We start from the raw sequence: 19,717 nt of genomic DNA on the forward strand, positions 1-19,717 counted from the left end.
CTTTAAAATAGTTTTTTTCAACAAGAACAATAATAACAGATATATATACAAAAATATTCTTATTTTTTCATGAATAAACATATATCAGAATTATGGACTGAACATATTACAAATTTCATGGCTAAATGATATCAGTCCATGTTCTTTTCTCTAAGGGGTTAGGTCAGGAATTAGAAATGTTCAGAATATATTTTCCTACCATTAGCTCACAAAATTCCAATGCTTTCGAAAAAACAATTTCAGAAATAATATTTTAAACACATATAATACATACATGCTAGTAGGATTTAAAAAATATATCTCGAGTTTAAAATAGAAAGCCCACTTACCAGAAAGCAAGTGTGCAAAAATTTATCAATATATATACACACACAGATTACGTGGTGATACTCGACATAGAATGAAATACGCATATAAGATCTAAATTAATGTATACCACAGTTTTATGATCTGTCGAGTCCCTCTCCGTTCATCATTATGTGGTTCCATAAAGCAAATGGTGATTGTTAATTCAAGACTAACGATGTCATTTGTATGGTCAAATATAGAATTAGTTGGTATTTGATCACTTTCAACTACTTCGAATTTAAATAATTATAACTACTAGTTTCCAAAAATATATGGAGAAAACTATTTCGATATATATATATAAAAACTTGTGTGAGACGGTCTCACGGATCGTATTTTGTGAGACAGATATCTTATTTGGGTCATCCATGAAAAAATATTACTTTTTATGCTAAGAGTATTACTTTTTATTGTAAATATCAGTAGGGTTGACCCGTCTCACATATAAAGATTTGTGAGACCGTCTCACAAAAAATCTATTGATGTATATACACATATATATGTATGTGATTTTACTATTTGTTAGTCGGTTTCAGTCAACTTTTTTCCGAAAGAAAGTTATGAGTCTTGAACATTGGAAAGAGAGTGATACTTTACTAAAAAAATCATTTATGGTAGTTATAGTTTTTCTTGGAATTATATAGAATTTCAATTTCAGAAAGTAATAAAGTTGATTTAAAAACTATTATTAGGAATAAAAAAATAAAACAAAAACATTTGCTTGACTCAACATTAAAAAAGACAATTTATGCTTGGAAATTAAACAAAGATATCAGTCAAATTTCACAGCTAAAACTTAACTAGCAAACTTTGCCAGTTCACAGCCAAATCACACACTTCATGACAACACAACCAGGATCCATCGCTCATCGAAAGCACAAAAATCAAGAAACTGCTTCCATTTTCACTTTTTCTCCCTTTCTCTCTTCCTGTTTAAGGTACTTCACCTCGGAATTGCCTCCGGTACTTAACTATCAAAGTTTCCACCAGACCCCTTCCTCATCTGTTACACACATCGTAGTATCTTTTTTTTTCTTGGTCCTCAATTGTATCTTCCTTCTTTTCAAGGAAAAAAGAAGTGGGTTGTCGTATCAAATACTTTTGTGAAGCACTTGATCCGAGAAAGAGTAAATTAATGGAGGGCAGTGGAGAAAGCCCGGTGAGAATGGAGGGTATGCAAATGAAGCTGCAGGCTGATCGGGCTTTCTGTTTGGAGCCCGATGTGTCGGTTTCTTCGCCTGTGACGCGGCAAAAATCTGCGGCCGCCAAGCAGTTCATTGAGAATCATTACAAGAATCACCTGCAAGGCTTGCAGGATCGCCGAGAAAGGTGACATCTTGCTGCTTTATTTCTTCTATTTTACCGATAAATTGCTTGAATTTCAATTGAACATTTCAAGGATTACTAAAAAATGATTTAAAAAATTGATAATCATGCTGATAATATCTGATTTTGTGGCGACAATCATCAATGTTAAATGGCGTGTGTTGATTTTTATTTATTTTTGTGTGTGTGTGTGTGTGTGTGATTTTAGAAGGAGGGCATTGCAGAGGAGAGCACAAGAAGAGCAGGTCTCTAGTGAGGAGGAAGAGAGAATGTTGAGGAATTTGGAGAAAAGGGAGACTGAGTATATGAGATTGCAGAGGCATAAAGTAGGGATTGATGACTTTGAGCAGTTGACAATAATTGGTAAAGGAGCATTTGGTGAGGTATGTCGATGTTTCATTTGATGCAGCTTGGTTTTTAACTTTAGATTCCTCATGGGGTGCTTCATATGGAATTAATCCACTCTCACGATATGGAATTCAATAATTTAAGGGAACAACTCTTGTACAATTCTTACTTTTCCAATATTGTTATAGACATAGAGAACTGTAGTGGTGAAACTCCGGTATAGAATTGATAGAACAATTGTCTTTTCAATATATACAGTTCAGCCACAGATGATTGGCTTGGTTAATGTCGATTAGTAAACAAGCGACAACACGGCATTTTATTTGATCAAAACAAAATTTCCATTATGATTTTGGAAAATTACAGCTAAACACTATCAATTACTTTGTTGTTGTAGTTGATACCTTTATCTGTAATTAAATATGGCTCGAAAACTTCCCAGCTTGTACAAATAAAAAACATATGGTAATGTTTATCCATCAGGTGCCCTCAACAAGAACTTCTGCATTGCAAAGGCACATTTATTTTTGCGACTTTGATGCCATAGCCTTTAATGAGCAATAACTTTTGTACGTTAGACTACGATTATGCGACTTAATGAGGTCATGCAGGTCAGATTATGTCGAGCAAAAAGTACTGGAGAAATATATGCAATGAAGAAATTGAAGAAGTCAGAGATGCTTAGCCGTGGACAGGTGTGAAAGCAGACAAGAAGTTGAAATTGAATACAATTGCAACTAGTTGATCTGAGTGTTATGTCAAGTAATGAATGCATCTGTGCCTATTGATTAGGAAAATTGTTAAATTTTACTTTGTAGGTTGAGCATGTCCGGTCCGAGAGGAATCTGCTTGTGGAGGTTGATAGTAGGTGCATAGTGAAGCTCTATTATTCTTTCCAAGATTCCGATTTTTTATATCTTATTATGGAATATCTACCTGGTGGTGACATTATGACCTTATTGATGAGAGAGGATGTCCTATCCGATGATGTTGCTCGGTTTTACATGGCAGAGAGCATTCTCGCTATTCATTCGATTCACCAGCATAGTTACGTTCACAGGTACGTGTGCATTACCTATTTGAAACTTATGACGAATTCATCCGAGGAAGTTTGTTATATGGTGAAACTGTATATGCTTTGAAGAAAATTATATAAAGGTAAGAAAAAAACCGTCTGGCCTTTTATCCAGATAAATGTATTTTTGCATATGATAAATTTATAATATATATTATGAAAACATTATAAAAGCTTTTTATGGTTGAGCGCAAGACTAGTTTTTGCTTTGTTTAGTGACTTGTAACCAACTGAAATTATGTCAGTCACACAAGTTTTTTTGTTATCTTATCTATGCATATGCCACGAAAGGTGATGATCTTTGTCCTTTACAATTTAAACATTTACTATTGTACGGCAGTCATTTAAATGTAGTTTTGAGGATTATGAAGAGTAAATTTTTTTTATAACTGCAATGAAATTTTGATTCCCTTTTGCTTCTTTTATTCACTCTTCCTTAGTAGCAATAGATGTTTTCTTGGCATTATGAAGCATGGAAAATTTGAAGCCAATTGAGCTAGATGATTGCTTATCTACCCCTGTTATCCTTGAACTTTTGGTTTACCGATTTTTGCAGAATTATGTGATACATGAACCACTCCAAAATTATTCTGCCTGCAGGGATATCAAACCTGACAACCTGATATTGGACAGAAATGGACACCTAAAGCTATCTGATTTTGGCTTGTGTAAGCCACTGGAAAATAAATATTCATCGTTGTTGGAAGATGAAGATCTCGCTTATCAAGATTCTGGAAATGAGAAAGAAGGTCATGCTGGTGCTAATAATGCTCCTTGGTTAATGGCAAAAGAGCAGTTACAACAATGGAAACGCAATCGCCGTGCCTTGGTATACTTTCTCGTGTTTATTTTTTAGGGTATTATCTTCCCTTCTTAACTAATCATATTTATTTATACATAGTATTTAGTGTTCTGTATGAGGATATGGTACACATACTCTCTTTGCAGGCATATTCTACAGTTGGGACTCTGGATTATATGGCACCTGAAGTTTTATTGAAAAAAGGATATGGAATGGAGTGTGACTGGTGGTCTTTGGGAGCAATAATGTATGAGATGCTCATAGGCTATCCTCCCTTTTGTTCTGATGATCCCCGAATGACATGCCGTAAGGTATACTGAACTTGGTGATGGATTTGTGGAAGTAAAAATTTGAGAATCTGAAAGTCAGTGTATTAATTCATATTAAACGAAAATTGGAAAGGGGTTGAATTTCAAATTCATTGAATACAAAAATACTCGAACAAGTATGATAGATTTAGACCTTTAATCCAGATGCACCTATAGGAAATTGCTCCCAATGGGCATGCTTTTGCAACCATTTCTATTGATAGCTTATCGACTAAATGCATGCAGCTGGGCCATGGTGACATAGAAGTCAGGAATTTCGATAATATTTATGTTCTCTGTTTTATAGAATTGTCTTATAATTTCTGTTTTTTTATCAGATTATAAATTGGAAAACATGCTTAAAATTTCCTGAAGAACCCAAAATCTCAGATGAAGCGAGGGATCTGATCTGTCATTTGCTGTGTGATGTTGATAAAAGATTGGGGACCAGAGGCGTAGATGAAATAAAGGTATGACATGCATGAACGGCATGAACGTATGCCCAATGGAAAGATGACTCTGTATAACTTGGAGTTATTTCTTGTTTCATGAAAATGGACCTGAGAAAATCATGTTCATCCTTATTGATACTTTTATGTTTATTTTCAAATTCAGGCACATCCTTGGTTTAGAGGGATCAAATGGGATGCGCTTTATGAAACTGAAGCTGCGTACAAGCCTACTGTTAATGGAGATTTGGACACACAGAATTTTGAAAAATTTGATGAAGTGAGTTCTCAGAGTCAATTTTTTTTTTAATTACAGCACATGATTTGAAAGAGCAGTTTATGTAATTGTTTGATTGCGTTACATATTGTCAATCAACCCCAGCAACCACGTGGAAATCCCAATCTTTTTTAGTTTCATGGCCGTTTCAACAAGCTGTTGGCTTCATTTACTAATACAATTGCAGAGCTTTTCCCTGTCTTGTGGCTTTGAATGAGTTAATACTTTTGTTGATGTGAAGATTTTTATCTTTTTTTTAACCCTTCATGCCATAATGGCTCTTAATCAGGGTGAAAATCCACCGTCTACTGCACCAAGAGTAGGACCCTGGAGGAAGGTAAAAGTGCTATCTTTACCATTTTTGTTGTGGCGACAGTTACTCTAGTTGCTCTGAAACTATAAGGAGATTCGAAAAGTATTGGTTTTGTTTTGAATTTGCTATAGATAATTACATACTCGACCATAGACATATGAGATTAGTCAACCACTAAAGTTGTGGTATGCTTAATTATTTATGTGAAGTAATGATATAGCTCATTTGAAATCTTGTTCTCATAAATTGTTAAGCTGGCACATCAAATATTCAAATTTCCACTACAAATGGGGATTTTCAATTATGTGTGGCCATATTCAGTAAAATACAAGTTCTCTTGTGAGAGATTGTATTTGTTTGTGTGTGAATGTATGTGTTTGTGTGTGAAGGAATGTATCTTTTATTGAAACACTGTCTAAATGGTGCTAGATAGAAAAATGAAATACCATCGGGAAAACTTCGGTTCTTAAAAACATTGTCCTTTCCCTAAAGTTTGAAATTTTCTTTCTGATATAACATGTAAGATGTTAAATAAATGGATTTCAGATTCTTTCATCCAAATAGTTTTATGGTTTCTTGCCGTTGGCAGAATGATTGTCAAATAAACATTTTGTTGATGTTCTTTGTTTGAGCAGATGTTAACATCAAAAGATGCCAATTTTATTGGATACACTTACAAGAAGTCAGATATCATAAAATCAGTTGGCGCTGCAGGTACACTCCAATTCAAGTTTGATTGTTTTTCACTTGTAATTGAGCAGCTACGTGAATCCTAATTTGAACAAGATTTCACACGCCTATACCCCTATATGGTTCAATGAAATATGTAAAATTCAAGATGACCGATCCGACTTGTACCATCGTATATTTTCACATTTTTCTAATGGATTTAGATGACACTTTGGTGGTCATGCAGGGATAGAGATGAATTCAAATGAATCTTCGAAGCCTCGATCCTTGGTTTCCTTATTTGGTACGCCGATGTTTCGGAATAATTCCAAAGTTGACGGCATGAGCCTTGTAGATTATATTAAATGGCCATTCTAAGTTTCTAACTCGAAAAATATAATAATCTCAGTCCAATTTTTCTTGATTTGATGGCTGGGCTGAAGTTAGTTTTGATTCTTGGTCTTGTATTTTCGAAGTGCAGGTCAGATAGAAGTTCAAGACGATGTAATAGCTGAAGATGGTCCCACAAAACCGCAGATTTGATGCATAAAAATAATACTTACCTTAATTTGATTTCATTATACAGGATTTTGATTCTTTAATCAGTGGTGGTGTTATCTGTAAGAAGCGTCTTTTTGTATAAAAAGAGAAGTTAATCAATTTGCAGGTTGATTCAATTTTTAACCATTGTTCTTAAGTTATTGTGCTAAATTGTAGTTATTATATCTGCAAAAGAACCATTCTTTGAACATTATTCAAGCCAAGAATTATACCATTAAATCAAAGCTCCTTTTCAATTTTTTTTTTTATGGAACTCTTAACTTTTCATTTTGATTACATTTCATATGCCAGATATGGTTTAAGAAGCCATTTTACTTTCTTTGTGTCGCATCTGAATCCTATGGTTGTCATGTACTTTTTTGTCGCGTCTGGGGAAACATATCTGCATATAGAACTCGATACAATTAACTAAACTAGCAGTGATTTTTTGAAAAATGCGAGACATTTGAGTGTAGTATTTGTATGCACATGATGTTTTGAAAAGGTTGTAGAAACTCCTTTGTAATCATTTTATAGCTTTTCCTAAGTGGTATTTTCAAATGTACGACTTAAGAGAATTTCGTCTTTGAAAAATCCTTAAAAAAATCTCAGCACCCTCTGATTGAGAAGTCTGTGGTACACGTAGGCACTTGTTTTGATTTAAAATGAAAGAAGCGAAATGGGAAAAAAAATATTGGTGTAGAAAATGGATATTTTGACATGTACAATGGAGCAACTTGTTCAAAATCACAACAGCTAGACTATATAATCTATGATGTTGTGTATCATATTTCATTGCTAAGAAAATGGAGATGTTTGTTCATATAAGATGAGTGTTCATATGAATATATGATGCGTTCACTGAACAACTTTCCATCGGATTTTTCAAGTAGTTATTATTTATCGAGTGTATAAATCCGCGGTTATGGGTGTACACAATTAGCCCTTACGACTCAGGATAACATCGAAGCTCTATGTATTACCGATGTACTTTGAATCGTTAATGGGATCTGTGAGGGTCATCAGATGACGAGATTTGGTTTATTGGCGAAACTGATGCATTGTAGTCAGGGATTTATCGCTCACGCACGAGCACAAACGGATCCAAAAATTAAAGTTGAGGTGGCCTTGAAATTAATATAATAAATTAATTTATATATTTATATATATATATATATATATATATCAAATATGAGATATTAATATGAAAATAGTTATCAAAATGACCTTGGTATTTTTTATAATAGAATTGATAAAATAAAGTTATCATTTTTATGAGTTATTTGCATTAAACCTCTTTTGAAATATCGAAAATCTACATTTATTCACTATGAAAGTTAAATAGTTATTCTAGATATTAACTTTTATGAGTTATTTGCACCGTGATATCTTTTAAAAAAATTAGACTGTACTTAAATCTCTATATATATTTACCAAAAAAATTAGAATTGGCTCGAATCTCTATAACTCCTTGTAAAAAGAAATTAGGCTGGGCTACATCCTAGGACGGGCCGAAGCATAGGTCCGTCCCTACGAACGAGCATAATTCACCTTCACGGTCGCGGAGAACATCGTGGAGGCTGGTGTTCTAGTTCCATTGATATTTCGCAGAACGATAACAGTTATCGTCATGAAGTATTTTTGTAATAAAAATAGAAATAATGATATAACTTGGAAAATTTTAATTGTAAAAAATTATACGGAAAGATTTTACAACGTCCGCGATAGCCATAAAATCACCGTTCAGATGCGCGTCGATCGCAAAATCGCAAAAATTCCAAAAAATAACGTTGTTATCATTACACAACCATTTTAGCCTGGAACTTTGTCGCGGCAGCTGTCGTTTTTGTTCCAAAACGTCTATTTCGGCCGTTTCACTACTGTTTTTGCAAATCATTGTACGAATGTGGATATCATGTGTGATCAGATGAATTAATAGTGGAAAGAATCTTTGGACCGAGTATGAGATGTGCATTAAGGTAATGTGGTTCCCTAATTGTACATACGATGCCATTATGATCACTCAAAGCTACATTATTTTATTATCGAATTCATATGCAATTCTCGACATACCAATGGTTACAATTTTGATCATGATATATGACATGAATGAACTATAATGTTAACCATAATCTACTGGTTCTTAAGGCACTATCAATGATACATACGAAATCATGTGGCAATGCTACTAGACACACTTACCATGATTCGATAGGTGCAATTAGAAATGATTTCTGACATGTCTCGAAACACATTAGTTGTGGCCCACAGCTAGCTTTATTCATGAACCATTGAGAGTCACACAAGTATTGGTTTTTGTGTTCTCGTTGAGATAATAAAATTCAAGGACTAGAATTTGGTGATTAAAGTTTGATGAAGATCAAATGTTTAGCTCGTAAAATGATTTATAAGTAGATTTCATATTTTGAAATTTTGAGAGTTAAAACCACTGCTAAAATTTTAAGGAGAGTGTAACTGGCTGAATTTTATGAAAATGTTCTAAAATAGGCAGTTGAGTCAATACTAAATTGATTTTTGACTAGTTGAAATTGACTGAGTTACTTTAATAGAGTTGACTTAGTTGACTTTGATGGGTGACCTTGACCAATCGACTTTAACAAAATGGTTTCAAAAAGTTGGTCTTTGCATCATTATAACGAGATGTTTGCACTCATCAAAACAATTATATTTGATCATCGATCAGGATTGTGATGAAATCACAATGATAGATTGTTTGATTAATACTCTTGGGGTATCCCTATTAAAACTCTAACTAGTAGGAGTCTTAGTTAAATGAGAGTTTTGACTCATTAGATTGAAGAATCGTAATCGAACATTAAATACAAGGAGTTTTGATATATTGGTTTGAAGTGTGTCAAACAAGCACCAACTATTAGGTGTCTAAGTTGGAAAAATCATCTAATAAGAATCCTAATATAATTGAATTTATAGTTTTTCCTCGAGGATAATACAACCAGATTTTTTTAAAAAAAATCTCTTATCTCTTTCTAAATTCGGGCCATCATCTTTCAAATAAAGGCAATCGGCCGCCCCTTTTCTTGATAAAGAAAATTTGGCCACCACTTTGCCGTCGTGTCACCACCTTTGTGACACCTGCCATCTTTTACTTTCTCAATGCTTAGATCTTTTAGCTTATCTAGTGTAATCTAGAAGAGGAACAAGACATAATCGTTGACTTAATATTGGTGATTGAAGAAAAGAGTTTTTCAATTTATCGTTCATAGGGATTTACAAGAAGAGATATCTCCGCTAATCCCAAAATAGTTGGTGTCAAGTGATTGTTTACCAAAGTAAAAGTTCGATAAACACCCTATTATTGGATTTAAACTATACAAGAGTCGAAGATATTTTTGTACGACGAAGATAAAATTTTTAAACTTCTGTTGTGCCTAGGGCATGAGGATATGATACACAAACAATGGTATCAGAGCCTAGATTTTTCTAAATCTTTAAATCATGTTGAGTTTATTGTTTACAACCGCATAAAAATATTGTTCCAAAAATTAAAGCATGCAAGAAAAATTTTATTTTTCAGAAAAAAAATTGCATGCTCCCCCAAACTGTTTGGGCAGCACACGCTGGCAGTGCAGCCCGAAACTACACAGAGTTTTTTTTTTTTAAAAAAATAATAATAATATTTTTATCTTGTTCGGCAGAGCTACCATGCAGCTCTGGCCAGTGAAGACTGCTTGAAAAGATCGGCCAGCTTGCAAATTGAGCTAGGGTTACCCGAAATTGTTTTGGGTAATCCCTAGCCCACGGGCCCAAAATTGTTTTTGGCCCTCGAGTAATTTTATAATTTTAAATAAATGTTTGGAATAAATTGAAACTTTATGAAAATTTGACTAATTTATCCTTAAATTGTTTTTGATAAAATTATGGATATTTTCTTATAAAATAAATAATTGAAATATGATTTAATTATTTATAGTAAAAAAAATTTTACTAGAAATTAAATTATGAAAATTTAATTTTAATTATAGTGTTTAGTGATAAATTTACAAGATACATGATTTGATGACAATATATGATATTATATGTTAAAATGATGATAGAGAATCGTGACAAATATGATAGGTGCATGTTAGGACCTTTTAATGTTTTAAGTTTTTTTAATTTGATATTGTTAAAATAGATCTGATTTATGGAAATTTCTCACCACATGAGACGTATCCCTATGTGTCATTGCTATTCAAAATTAAATCACTATAATTAGTTGCAAATCAAGGTTGGAATAAGCTTATGTAATATTTTATTTGCATCCCTACATTTATTTAGGTTTTGGATTTAGAATCGTGTTTCTCTCGCATTGATCAAATAGCTCTCGGTGATCAATCATTCTTAATTTATTATTTATAATTCATGTGATATATAGTAAATAATGAGTATGTGCGTTATTATTATTATTATTATATATCAAAGTTGCATTAATCCAGAAAACAGCAAACATTGCGCGATTTTAAAATTAAAAATGATGCGACAAATTTCAAAATTAAAATCCATAATTTTGAATACTATTCAAAGTTTTTACATAAACCTATAAAATAATAACGATTTTAAATTTTCTTGCCTTTCATCAATGGTAGTTTCATAATGAATGCTACGCACTGATCAGTGTCTGAATCATATTATTAGGGAGGTCTGGACGCCTGAAAGATGTGACTTCCACTGACTAGTGATGTGAATTGAACGGAACTCTCATGATTTCGGATCATATTATTGGGAGAACTCATGGCGACCGTCCACTATGATTCAATATTGATGGACCGACTTGACACGTGAAGATAAATGTCGTATTATTGGGTCATTATTAAACGTGAGGCAAAATATGTGGGGGGTTACATAGATTGCAATTGGTCTCTATATATTGGAAATTATGATTGACCGATATTATTCGAGATCATTATTTGCTGATTGGGCCTTATGAACTCACTAAGGAAATATGATTTTCCATTTTCATTAGAGGGTGATCAAAATGTCAAAATAGTGGGATGAAATTTCATAAAATCAATGCCTATATTTTTGTGTTATAAAATATTTTAAAATAGTTAGTAACATTTAATTTGTTTCAATTTCAGTATATTCGTGATTTCATCACGTAATCCACTTTTTGTTATACTCGATCAAAACAAGCTAATCGGACCTAACTATCAAGACATACTAAGAAACTTAAAAATTGTTCTAAATGCGGAGAAAATAGCATGTACACTTACCAAGTCTCCTCCAAAGGATCTCATGACTACACGTATGTGAGATGGGGCTTTGGTCCATGAGCATAAAGTAAAAATGATTAGACTCATCGAAAAGGTAGTGGGCCTAGACTTGGTCATACTGAGCGAGTTGTCTACTGACATACTGTTGGGTTTCAGAATGCTAACAAACTTGATTTTAATGATAACAAATCTTTTTATTGTATTTATAACATATTTACTCAATTGTGTACTTGATTGTTCAATTTGGAAGTGAGAGGTCACGGGAACAAAATTCCAGCACACCTTAGTTTCTTGAGAGTTAAAGTGTTTCGATTATATCTCATACCTCAGTAATTCAAATGATCAGCCACCAAAATGGTTAAACAACAAACTCAAAATGCTACAAATGATATTCAGAAGTCGATGTCTGAATCAGAGTTTAAGAGGTTGAAAATTTGCGTTGAATTTACTGGATCTGCACTCAAATTCAGTAGAACAGAATCTCTGGCAGAGCTGAGTGTTTCAAGCATATCACTCTTAAATCAACGAATCAAGAGTTATAAGTAAGAAACATGTCTACTGAAATCAATAGTGCTGAAAAGCAGTAGACTCTGAAATACGGCAAAGCCCAAACCAGTAGAGATGACTATTGAAAACCAGTAGCTATTGTAACCAGTAGTTGCTAGAACGAGTAGACAACTTGTAGCTGCTGCATCCAATAGAACCCAAAATCAGCAGAAGATGAGGAAAGTGGCCAGAAGCACAATATGACAGACAGTTTCAATGTTAGAAATTTTGTTGATGGTCATATTCTTGTATCTAAAATTTATATCATTCTTGGAGGCTATAAATACAATTTGAAGATCAAATACAAGCTTTGGAAGTGGATTCAAATCATGGTTAGCCTATATGAAGAAATTATCCAGAATGAGAGCAAGCACAAGTGTGAAAATATATTTGAGATATACATACATTGTAAATGATCAAATTCCTACATACAGTCACACACATATACATGAAAGTTGAGATTCAAATTTTAGATTAGTGAGTCTTCACAAAAAGACATTAAAGATTGTATTTATTGTCTTAGCAATAAGAGGCGTTGAACATTATGCGGATTGTAAGGTTACAGCCTACAATCGAGTGCGCTAGGAGTTTAATTAAGAAAAAGATAAGTCCTAAGTTGAAATGAGTTTGTACATAGGATTTGAAATGGGTTTGTACATAAGATAAGTAATAAGTTGAAAGGAGTTTCAAGTTGACGCAGGATTTGTTATTTTTCGAACAACCATAAATAAATTTGTGCATCTTTATTTTATTGTGTTTACTTGTTGCTACTATTTTTAAAATGCATTATTGAAGCATTTTATGTGTTCTTCAAATATCAAAATATTATATACCAAGTGTTTGATAAATGTTTTAACCAAAACATTTTTACACATTCAATTTGCATATCTTTTAAATATTTTACAAAATGTTTAATTGGTTTTTAGATGGATTATTTTGAATTTTTTCCGCTTGGTTATAAACCAAACTTGATTTAGTTTCTCGGTGTTTAATATTTCAATAACCGACCTATTGCAGCTCGAAGATTATCTCTCAATCAATCCTATCACATACTACTATTGTCGCTCTCATCCTATTTCGACGGTTTGTAGCAAATTTCAATATGAATAAGCTAGAGGATAACTTGAAGAGTTGGTCAACATACTTAGAACTTACAAGTTTTATATTGAAGTAAATGTCTCAATTAACTCAGCTTCTAGGGTGTTAGATAACAGATTGCAATGATTTACAGGTGATGATAGGAAACAAGAGACTTGGGGAGGGAGAATGAAGCAAGAATAAATGCCAAGTCTATTGGAGACATTTATTAATTTTGAACTATGATTTTAAGTTATTTTTTAGAGATGTTTTATATATTTCTGATTTGGTTAAAAACATTATTTCTATTTCTATGCTTGATAAAAATAGATATTTTTGATCTTTTGCTAAAGGTATTTGAAATATTTACAAGAATTAGTGTTTGATTGGAACTCTTGAATTATAAAACGATCTCTACAACTTAAATTAATAGATATTCTATTTAACAATACCTATGCTCAAACAATTTCAACAACAAAAAAAGAAAACAAAATAGTCTCAACAAAGCACACGTATGACACGCTAGATTAGGTCATATTTCTCAAAAAAATATGGAGAAGCTAGTGGAAGAAGTTGTTGCTCACAACTTTTATGGATGAACCAAATGGTAGATGACTATGGACTTAAGAGTGAAACCCTACTTGTGTACTGTGATAATTCTAGTGCAATTGATATTTCAAAAAATCTAGTACAATACTCTATAATAAAACACATTGACATCTGACATCATTTTATTCGAGATCTAGTAGGAAAAGGCTTGATCCGCATGGAATTTGTTGGTACAAATAACCAATTGGCAGACATACTCACTAAAGCATTAAACTTTGAGATATTCTTCAACCTCAGGAAATCTCTCAGCATATGTGCAATCTTATCATTCATGGATGTTGTCTCAGATATTACAACATCTCGGACAACACCTCTTATGCATGTGCATTTTTAGGACTTAGACATTCTGCATTTGCATGCATACTGTTATATGGTGTGTTTACACTATGTTACACAATCTTCTGATGTACTGAAAATTCCTTACTTTTGTTGTTCTTTCAACACTCTTGGACATTATACAGTCTGAATAAGTTTCAAAGTAGTAAGGGACTCTCTTGAACTCAAGAATCATGTCCCATGTGAAAAGTGACTTATTAAGAAAATAAAAATAAACTGTATTTGGTGTCAGAAGACAAAAGAAGGAAAACGTTACCTAAAATAGCCCAACGAATACTGTTCTTTTGCTGTGTAAGCTACCTCTTCTGAATTAAATACAGATGTAAAAATAGAAGAAATGAAAAAAACTACTTAGAGGAGTCCTAGACATGTTTGAATAGTCATACGTAAATTCTCTTCCTACTTGTGAGCCATTTCTAAAAGGAAAGGTGACCAAAGTATCTTACAACATGCGTACGGTCTATTAGATTTGATCCATACAGATGTGTGTATTTCACTAAGTGTTAGCACAAAATATGTGTATTCTTACTTCATTACCTTTACTGATGACTACTAGAAGTATGTATATGTGTATTTGATGAAATAAAAGTCTAAAGTCTTTGAATGGCTCAAAGATTAAGGGCTGAAGTAGAGAAACATTTACGAAAAAATATCAATATACTATCTGATCGAGGTGAAGAATATTCGAATAACGAATTCCAAGACTATCTAACAAAGAATGAGACTAATTCACAGTGGACTCTTCCTGCCAAACCAAATCTTAATCGTGTGTCAGAACGTTATAATCAAATATTAATGAACAAGGTTCGATCTATGATAGGATTAACTAATTTCCTCCATATTTTTGGGGATATGCGCTTAAAATTATGACAATAATGTTAAAACATCCATACAAAGGTAGTGCACAAAACAACATATAAGATATGAATGAGAAAGCCTCCCAAATATTCTTATCTAAGAACATGAGAATGTCCTGCATACATAAAGCAGAGAGTGTGAGACAAATTGGATAGTAGATCTATTTTTTGATATATCATGAAGTATATAAAGAACTTTGTTGGATATTACATTGATATTATAAAATGGATCTACAAAAAGAACTTTATAAGATATTACTCTGATAACTAAAGGATATAAATAAAGGCCATGAATTGACTATGAGAAAACCTTTTCTCCAATCTCAATGTTCAATTCCATTAGTATTCTGCAAGCCATAACATCATGATAAGACTATGAAATATGATAAATAGATGTGAATATAGAATTCCTTACTGGTGATACTAAGAAAGAGATTTACTTGTCTCAACCCGAATGATTCATATCAGTGTGAAGTGAGCATAAAGTATGCAAACTTCATATATCAATTTATGGTCTCAAACAAGCGTCAAGGAGTTGGAATCTTAGATTTGATAACACTATCATGGAATTTGATTTGTTAATAATCATGAGGAACCATGTGTGTACAATAAATTTAGTGAGAGTGTTGTGGCATTTCTTATACTTTACGTTGATGACATCCTTTTCATTGGGAATGATATAGGATTATTGTAATCAACTAAAGTATGGATAGTGAGAAAATTATCTATGAAGGACATGGGTAAAGCTTCATATACTATGTATTGAGGATAAAAATCTATAGAGATAGATCGAGGAAGATGACGGGGCTTTCCCAAGTCACTTATATAGATAACATACTTAAGATATTCTCTATGGAGGAGTTCAAAAGAGGATATCTATCAATGTTTCAAGGTGTAACTCTATCTAAGTCTATGTTCTCTAAGACTGAAGAGGAGATATAAACCATGATATGGATTCTCTACACATCAGCCATTGGTAGTATTATGTATGGTATGATATTTACACAATCTGATATAGATTTTGCTCTGAGTGTTGCAAGTAGATATCAGTCAAACACCAGTCCATTGCATTGAAAATCTGTGGAAATTTTTTTAAGTATTTAAGAATGACTACGAAATTATTCATGGTTTATGGAGTAAAAAATTAAAATTAAAAGGCTACTCTAATTCTAACTTTCAATCAGACGTGGATGATTCGAAATCAACTTATGTATTTGTATTCATGGTCAATGGTGGTGTTGTATCTTCGAAGAGTTTCAAAAATGACACCACAACGAACTTTACCACTGAGTGGCTGTAGCAAATGAGGCAATTTGGATGAGGAATTTCATCCAATAATTAGGTGAAATAAATTGGAGTTGATCCAATCCTATGTACTGTGACAACACTGGATGTTGTTGCACAAGAAAATGAACCAAGGTCACATCAGCAGTACAAACATATACTGAGAAAGTTTCAAATCATTTGAGAGATTGTGGGGAAATGAGACATATCGATTGAGAGTCTTCTCTGTAGATGACATTGTTGATCCATTTATAAAGCACCTGAGAGCCCATTGTTTGAGAAGCATAATGAAACAATGGGATTGAAATCTATGTGTAGTTTGCCATAGGAAAAGTGAGAGATTATTATAGTAGGTGTCCAGCAAGCCAATATTATGGCGATCCTGAAGCACATTTAATAGTTATTGTATATTCGAAACATGTTCTTAGTTTATTTAGCCACTTAAAATAAAGTTAGAGGGTGTTTGAGATCGAGACTAGCATATGTGATGTTGTGTACCACGTTTCATTGGTAACAACATAGAGATGATTGATCATACAAGATGAGTGTTCATATGATGAGTTAATCGAACAATTCTCTCTTGGATTTTCCAAGTGGTTGTTATTTATTTAGTGGATACATATGCGGTTATGATTGTACATGATTAGTACTAATGGCTCGGGAGAATATTGAGGCTCTATAAACTAGTGTTGTACTTTGACTCGTTTATTGTTTCCCCAAGGATCATCAGATGGTGAGATTGGGTGTAGTGGATACACACGTAGGAGCTAGTGCATTGTATTTTGGGATTCACTGCTCATTTATGGATATCCTATGTAGATGTGATGAGTTAAGTGTAATGAATCTATGGCCAGAGTATGAGATGCTTTTAAGGTAAAATGATTATGTAGTTTCACATGTGATGCCACTATGATCACTCAAAGATATATCGCACCATTATCAAATTCATATGCAACCTCGATATATCAATGATTGTAGATTCGATTGGGATATATGAGATGAATGAACTATATTTTACGATAACTATAATTTGATGGTTCTTACAAACACTATCATTGATACTTAAGGAATTGTAAGGAAATGTCACTAGGAGCTCTTACCATGATTCGATGGATACAATCATAAATGATTTCTACATTATTATGATCAAAGAGTTGATGCATAAAAATAGACTAATTAATTTTAGCATGTATGAGGGACACATGATGTCTCGAATCGCATGGGTTGTGAACCCAAGACTAGCTATATCCTTAAACTATTGAGGATAAACAAGTATCGGTTTGTATGTTCTCGTTGAGATAGTTAAATTAAAGGAGTTGAATTTGGTGATTGAAGTTTCATGGAGATCAAACATTTGTCTTGTAAAAGTGTATATAAGAGGATTTCATATTTGAAAGTTTTGAGAGTTATTACGACTGCTAAAATTGAAAAGAGAGTGCAACTGCTTGAATTTTGTGAAAGTGTTCCAAAATTGGCAGCTGTCAAAATTTGACTCAATGGATAATTGAATTTTGACAAGTTGACTTTGACCAATTGACTTTTACCGAGTTGAATTTGACTGAAGTTGGACTTTCCATCATTATAATGAGCTGTTTACATTCGTCACATCGATGATATCTTATCGTCGATTTATGTTGTGATGAAACCACGATAATTGATTGTTTGATTAATAGATTAGTATGCTTGAAGTATCGTATTAAAAATCTATCTAATATGAGTCTTAGTTAGGCAAAACATATAATAGAAGTTTTTACTCATTGGATTGGAACATCCTAATCAAACACTAGCTACTAAGAGTTTTGATATATTAGTTTTCTTTTGGAGTGTGTCAATCAAACACCAACTGGTAGATGTCTTACTTGGTCAAAGCACCTAATAAGAATCTTAGTAGGATTCTAATGATCCATGTATTTTTAAATAATCGAGTCTAGAGTTTTGATTCGAGAATAATACAACAATATTTGAAAAAATCTCTCGTCTCTCCCTAAATTCCGGCCACTGTCTTTCCAATTAAAGGCAATCGGCCACTCATTTTCTTGAGGAAGAAAATTAGGCCACCACCTTGTCGTCGTGTCACCGCCGTTGTGCCGCTGACGCCATTTACTAAAGTGAATATGACAGTGTCAATGAACACAATTGATAAACTTATTAATGTGATATTCCCAAAGGTGAATATGATAGTGTCAATGAACACAATTGATAAATTGTGGTTGATAAATTCTTCAAAAAAGAAGAATATATTATCCCAATTGTAGTGGAATATGAATTATAAAATTGACACAAAATATGAGATATATATCTTAATAAAGTATTGTACTAAATGTACATCGGTATCTCGTTTCACTATTTATGTGATATCATACCTGAAGTACATAAATAGATTTTATTTATATTTATCAAGCACGATATAAAGTTTGTGGATGTTGATGATGTTTACCAAAATTATATTTTCATAATATGAATATACTAAATATCTAAAAGATCATTTAATTGACGATGAAAAAAAGATGATGTGCTTGATATGATAAAACAATGATAAACATTGACATATATAGATTTTTAAATTCAATGTCAATATTGATCTAGTATAAATATACTATTACAAATCAATATTTAGAAGATCTAAAATACTTCAAAAGTATCATTGATACAAATACTTCCAAAGTTTGACATAATCGACTTTTTTTTACCAAAGATCCATAAATTCTTATTTATGGCTTATTAAATTTGATGTCACTATCACTAGCTCAAATTGACAACAATTTCTTATATTATTTGGAATTAATAAATAAAGATAAATGCGGTCCCATGAATCCAACTTAATGTTTAGAAAAATACTTGTGAATTTTTTTTGAGAATACATAATTAAGACAAAGCTTTATTAAAATAAAGGATATGAATTTCAATTTAATGATTATAAATATGTTGGTTTAGTTGATTTATGTTCCTCCAATCAACTATTAAGATCATTGATTTTGAGAATAAACGTGTCATATTTTGGGGATATCTGAAACATATATAGTAAATATTATGCCAATTGATTATGTGTTAAAATTTATTGGTTGTGTGAGAAGTGTGCTACAATGAATCTCTTGAATAGATTGTAAATATGTTGAAAATACTTTTGATTTTATTATCAAGCATTTGGAATTAACAACAATGAGATATTTATGATGCAATTTCTCATTTATTATTCTTGTAAAAAATATTTCCAATATTGAGGGGAGGAAAATAGAAGCTTAAAAAATATTTTTGAGATCGATTTCCATATATTATAAAATGAACATGAAGTTTAAAGTTTAATTCTAAAAATATATTA

At 32.4% G+C, this 19,717-nt stretch overlaps 1 protein-coding gene across 1 annotated transcript; it reads left to right on the plus strand.

Moving 5' to 3' along the window:
• Positions 1-1,138: 1,138 nt before the first annotated feature.
• LOC142547207 (uncharacterized) lies at positions 1,139-6,720 on the plus strand. Its single transcript, XM_075655371.1, has 13 exons — positions 1,139-1,286; positions 1,417-1,677; positions 1,883-2,057; positions 2,634-2,717; positions 2,841-3,082; positions 3,698-3,926; positions 4,046-4,210; positions 4,546-4,677; positions 4,823-4,936; positions 5,223-5,270; positions 5,882-5,960; positions 6,163-6,219; positions 6,397-6,720. The coding sequence occupies exons 1-13, from the start codon at positions 1,189-1,191 to the stop codon at positions 6,456-6,458; spliced, it is 1,746 nt and encodes a 581-aa protein (XP_075511486.1). The 5' UTR covers positions 1,139-1,188; the 3' UTR covers positions 6,459-6,720.
• The last annotated feature ends 12,997 nt before the right edge of the window (positions 6,721-19,717 follow it).

The sequence above is a fragment of the Primulina tabacum genome, chromosome 5, assembly GCF_025594145.1.
Source record: "Primulina tabacum isolate GXHZ01 chromosome 5, ASM2559414v2, whole genome shotgun sequence".
Lineage (NCBI taxonomy): Eukaryota > Viridiplantae > Streptophyta > Magnoliopsida > Lamiales > Gesneriaceae > Primulina > Primulina tabacum.

Excerpts from the sequence above, each read along its gene's own strand:
- LOC142547207 (XM_075655371.1), top strand. The coding sequence starts at position 1,189 with ATGACAACACAACCAGGATCCATCGCTCATCGAAAGCACAAAAATCAA. Across the intron at positions 2,058-2,633 it reads GTAAAGGAGCATTTGGTGAG|GTCAGATTATGTCGAGCAAA; the intron begins GTATGTCGATGT and ends GAGGTCATGCAG. Across the intron at positions 4,211-4,545 it reads CCCGAATGACATGCCGTAAG|ATTATAAATTGGAAAACATG; the intron begins GTATACTGAACT and ends TTTTTTTATCAG.